Source organism: Mustela erminea, chromosome 20, assembly GCF_009829155.1.
Source record: "Mustela erminea isolate mMusErm1 chromosome 20, mMusErm1.Pri, whole genome shotgun sequence".
Classification (NCBI taxonomy): Eukaryota; Metazoa; Chordata; class Mammalia; order Carnivora; family Mustelidae; genus Mustela; species Mustela erminea.
In genome coordinates, this window is record NC_045633.1 from 25,409,803 (window position 1) to 25,414,802 (window position 5,000).

The following is a 5,000-nucleotide window of genomic DNA, read 5'->3' on the forward strand; positions in this document are numbered from 1 at the left end:
CCCCCCCTTGTTGTGACAGTTCCTGATACTGTTTATTGAGGTGCATGTCAGGTATAATTAGCAATCGATATGGAAAACGTTTCCTTGCACCCAGCACGCCTCTGACGTCAGAGCCGATTAGCGCTTCTTATTGGTCCCAAATTCCCCGGGCCGCGGCTAATTATCGGGAGCTTGATGTTGATAAAGTAAAGCGCCGGAGTGCGGGCGAAGCATGTGTAGGGCTCCGGGTCCCTGTCTCCGCCGCCGCCGCCGTCCGCGCCTCCCGCCGCTGGCCCGCCCCGGCCCCGGCCCGCGCCCCCGCGCCCCGCCGCCGGCCCCGCCGGCCCCCCGCGCGAGATGATGGACGGCCGCCTCCTGGAGCACCCGCATGCCCAGTTCGGGGGCTCGTTGGGCGGCGTGGTGGGCTTTCCCTACCCGCTGGGCCACCACCACGTGTACGAGCTGGCCGGCCACCAGCTGCAGTCGGCCGCCGCCGCCGCTGCCGCCGCCTCGGTGCCCTTCTCCATCGACGGCCTGCTCAGCGGCTCGTGCGCTGCCGCCGCCGCTTCGGTGGTCAACCCCACGCCGCTGCTGCCGGCCGCCTGCGGGGTGGGAGGCGACAGTCAGCCCTTCAAGCTGTCAGGTAGGTGCGGCGGGCGGAGAGGGTACGGGGTGGGGGGAGCAGGGCACCCTTGTCGGGCGCAGGAGTTGGGTCGCGGGCGGCTGTAGAGCATGTGCAGGCTGCTGAGGCTCGGGGGCACTCTCGGTCTGTCGCCCCGGCGCAGGGTCCCCAGATCCAGGCGGCCGACAGGTACAGAGGGGGTGGATGTGGCCTGGGCCCTGGATGAGCCCTGCGGCGTCCTCTGCGTGCCCGCAGACTCGGGGGACCCGGACAAGGAGAGCCCGGGCTGTAAGCGGCGGCGTACCCGCACCAACTTCACGGGCTGGCAGCTGGAAGAGCTGGAGAAGGCGTTCAACGAGAGCCACTATCCCGACGTGTTCATGCGCGAAGCGCTGGCGCTGCGCCTGGATCTGGTCGAATCTCGAGTGCAGGTAAAGACCCGCCGTTCCTCCCAGGAGCCAGCATCCCGCCACGAAGTCGGCCGGGCCGGCCCCGTCTTTGTTCTAGGTGGGGGACCGCGGCCCCGCTTCCGAGCCCCCCTAGCGCTCGCCTGGCCGGAGGTGGCGGTGATGTTCCGGGGCTCGGCGCCTCTCGGGGAGAAAGCCCCAGGAGGCTTGGGAGGGCCGACGATGACCCCGAAGTAGCCAGGACAGCGCTGCGTCGGAACCGGGAGCTTCCTGGTGGGGTTTCGGGACACGGCTGGAAATGAGGTCTCAGAAGACTGGGCGGGAGAAGCGGGGCGGGGTGGGGGTGGTAGTGGGGGAGCCAGCCCGTCTGGGATCTGGAAGAGACCCGGAGCAGGTAGACCCTGAGCCTCCTGGCCCTTGCCCTGGGTCTCCGTGTCTCCGTCACCAGCCTGGAGCAAACGCGTCTGTTTGTTTACCTCTCGCCTCTAAAATACTCAGATGGAGACCTGTATTTATTCTTCACTTTGCAGAAGGTTAGCTGAGGAAGGGGAGGTGGAAACTTACACAGTTAACACATGGTGGGGAGGTGTCTGAATCTCTAATACTCTCGGTTATATCTCCCCCACCCCACCCCGCGCACTTTGATTTCATTCGAAGACTGCCGGCGTTATGCTTTTAAAAAATACAGCGTCTATTTGGTGGATTAAAAATTCAAGACAAATTGTGCATAATCGGATGTTTCCCTGAAGTCCAGAAATCCTTTTCTGGGGGCAGTGTGGTGGTGAGTCCGGTGTTCGGCCGCAGCTATGGGTGCAGGGCTTTGAGGCAGAGACCAGCAAGATGTCTGTTTAGCACCAATAGCTTTGTCTAAAAAGGTGTTCTCGACCTGTGCTTGCACTGCCCTCCATGACCTCTTCTGTTTGTAAATCCTTTCGTCCAATTTGTGTCACTGTCTTAAGCGAAGACCTCTTCGTTTCTCCCCTGTACAATAATGAGCATTTCTTGGTGACAAGTGAGCGTGGAATTGGCACCAAAAAAAGAAGTATTTGAAAGAAGGAAGGAAGAAGCAGTTACAGCCTTGGAGAGGTCACAGCTTAAAACCTGCACCTTGGCACCAGCAAGGCTCCCTGTGACCAGGCCAGGCCTGCTATTGTGCCGGGTCTCTCCGTGGCCACAACAAAGAATTCGAATTACCGTGATCTCTTGGGGAGGGTGTTGTGCCTGAGGCCCAGCAGGAATTTGACTGTGTGTGTGCAGTGGGGGAGCCAGTGTCCAGCGCTGCTGTTCCCCAGGACAAGGCCTGCAGGGAGGGTAGAAGAGGCTGGATGGGCCCAGGCCTCCTCTGCACCGCCTGGCAACTGGCCTCTTGTTTTCCTGTCTGCCTTCCCCCCGGGCCTAGGCCAAGAACAACTGGTTTCAGGGGCTGTGTTGGTGCCTTGTCCTGGAGCCCCCAGAAAGAAGGACATGTATGAATTTGTTGGGGGGCAGGCTACTGGAAACCCTCCCCCTAAGTTTGGTTTACCAGGACCTTCTAGAAGAAGAAGCACCTAGATTTCCCTTCATGGGAAACCCCCAAATCTGGCCTTTGACTCAGTCTCCAGGGGGCCGAAGACAGATGTGGAGGGCAGCTGAGCCCAGCCACTGGTGGTCCTCAGGCCAGGCAGGCGGTTTAGAACAGGAGCTGTGAGAAGCCAAGAGGGGCGAGGAGGGGCCGTGCTCCCTGCTTGACTCCCGACCAGGAACCAGACGCCCTCAGGGGGCCAGACCCGACGTGCCCAACGAAGGGGCAGCTCCCAGTTCCTTGAGGTGAGAAGCCAAAGTGGGAAGCTGGCCGAGAGGCCCCATCTACCTTCTTCTGGGTGGAAAAGATGCTCTTTGGAACCTGCAGCTTGAGTACCAAAACCCAGCTCAGGGCCGGCCAGGCCGCTTGCCTTAGCTCCCGCCCCCTGGCCGGAGCCTAGGTTGTACAGGCCTGTCTGGGGGGAGTGGGGAGGCCCGAAGCCCCAGCGGCACGCCCGCCGCCTGATTGTCCCTTCCTTTCCCCTATCCGGCTGCTCTAGGTCTGGTTCCAAAACCGCCGGGCCAAGTGGAGGAAGAAGGAGAACACGAAGAAGGGCCCGGGGCGGCCGGCTCACAACTCACACCCGACCACGTGCAGTGGCGAGCCAATGGACCCAGAGGAGATCGCGCGCAAAGAACTGGAGAAGATGGAGAAAAAGAAGCGCAAGCATGAGAAGAAGCTGCTGAAGAGTCAGAGCCGCCACCTGCACTCCCCAGGCGGCTTGTCCCTGCACAGCGCACCCAGCTCCGACAGCGACAGCGGCGGCGGCGGTCTGTCCCCGGAGCCGCCGGAGCCGCCGCCGCCGGCCGCAGCAGCCAAGGGCCCTAGCGCGCACGCCGCCGGCGCCGCCGGTTCCGCGCCCGCACCTCCCGGTGAACCGCCCGCGCCCGGCACCTGCGATCCCGCCTTTTACCCGAGCCAAAGAAGTGGCGCCGGCCCGCAACTGCGGCTAGGCCGCCCAGCGGACAAGGACGCGGCCCCGTGTGCGCCCGGGGCGGCGGTGGAACGTGGCGCCGCCGGCCTGCCGAAGGCCAGCCCGTTCAGCGTGGAGAGCCTGCTGTCCGACTCGCCGCCGCGCCGGAAAGCCGCCCCAGCTAACGCCGCCGCGGCCGCGGCAGCTGCCGCGGCCGCCGGGCTGGACTTCGCGCCCGGGCTGCCATGCGCGCCGCGGACCCTCATTGGCAAGGGCCACTTCCTGCTCTACCCCATCACGCAGCCGCTTGGCTTCCTGGTGCCGCAGGCCGCGCTTAAGGGCGCAGCGGGTCCGGAGCCCGCGCCCAAGGACGCGCCGCCCGCACCCGCCGCGCCGCCCGCGCCGCCCGCTCAGGCCAGCTTCGGGGCCTTTCCGGGGCCCGGAGGTGCTCCGGACTCGGCCTTCGCGCGCCGCAGCCCTGACGCCGTCGCCTCCCCGGGGGCCCCGACCCCGGCGCCCTTCCGGGACGCGGCCGTGGCTGCGGCCGAGGGCGGCGGCGAGGATTGCGCGGATTCGGGGGCCGCCTGCCCAGCGGCCACACTGCCGCTCCCTCTTGCGCCGTCTCCTGCGCCGGGCCCGCGGGCTCCCAGCCCCGCTGGGGAGCCGGCTTTGTGCGGGGCCCCAGAGCCAAGCGCCGAGCCCGGACCCAGCGCGCCGGATGGCGAAGAGGTGGACATGGACTGAGGGGTGACGGGGCCGAGAGAGGCGCTCAGCCGGCCCGCGCCCCTCGCTCAGGCTCGACTCACACAACGAAATCAGGTGATCGGCTTAGAAACACTGCTTTTTCCTCTCCCTTCTGTTTTCTTCCTTTTATTATTACTTTTTTTTTTTTTTTTTAAAGAAAACCGCTGTATCAATTCGGACCTAGGCAGCAACCGCAGGACTTGGGGTGAGACCCCCCTCCTCTCGGGGGAGCAAAGAACAAAAACAAAAACCCCATATCACCCACAAAAACCCACAACAAGAATCCTCAGCCTTGTAAAATGCAAAAATGTCTAAGAATATTTATATATGTACCATTTTTGATAAATAAAGCTGGTCAAACGCAAGCTCTCAGATCCATCTTTTTCAAATTTCCGAGCGCCCAGTATGGCCCCTCCTCCCCTCCGTTTTCCACTCCTCTCCCCGCGGGCGGGGCAGGGACGAGGCTCCTCACCTCCCCCGAGGTCCCCGCTTAATGCCTCCTTTTGTGTGCGTGTGTGTTTGTGTTTTCTGATTGAACAAATTTATGCATCCGCAGCTCCCCCTCTCCTGCCCTCCCTTGCGCTCCCCCTCCCACCCCGCGCCACACACACGCGCGCCCCCGCGCGCACCCCCGCGCGCTGGCACACGCCGGGGCGCGCGGCGCGGGGTGACGGAGCCGGGGGCTGCAAGGGCCGGGCCGCTGGGCTCCTGCAGAGTTTTGATATGAAAGTAATTATTTTCCGGTGGCTGCTGCGGGGACTGGGTTTCTTGCCC

General features: G+C 63.8%; 1 protein-coding gene across 1 annotated transcript; it reads left to right on the top strand.

Annotated features, from left to right (window-relative positions):
- Positions 1–197: 197 nt before the first annotated feature.
- On the top strand, positions 198–4,591 carry UNCX (UNC homeobox). Its single transcript, XM_032328054.1, has 3 exons — positions 198–622; positions 857–1,032; positions 3,069–4,591. The coding sequence occupies exons 1-3, from the start codon at positions 337–339 to the stop codon at positions 4,224–4,226; spliced, it is 1,620 nt and encodes a 539-aa protein (XP_032183945.1). The 5' UTR covers positions 198–336; the 3' UTR covers positions 4,227–4,591.
- The last annotated feature ends 409 nt before the right edge of the window (positions 4,592–5,000 follow it).

Bases quoted from the DNA above. Each gene is read 5' to 3' on its own strand.
- UNCX (XM_032328054.1), top strand. From the start codon at position 337: ATGATGGACGGCCGCCTCCTGGAGCACCCGCATGCCCAGTTCGGGGGC. The intron at 623-856 runs GTAGGTGCGGCG...GCGTGCCCGCAG, and splicing joins TCAGCCCTTCAAGCTGTCAG to ACTCGGGGGACCCGGACAAG. The intron at 1,033-3,068 runs GTAAAGACCCGC...CGGCTGCTCTAG, and splicing joins TGGTCGAATCTCGAGTGCAG to GTCTGGTTCCAAAACCGCCG.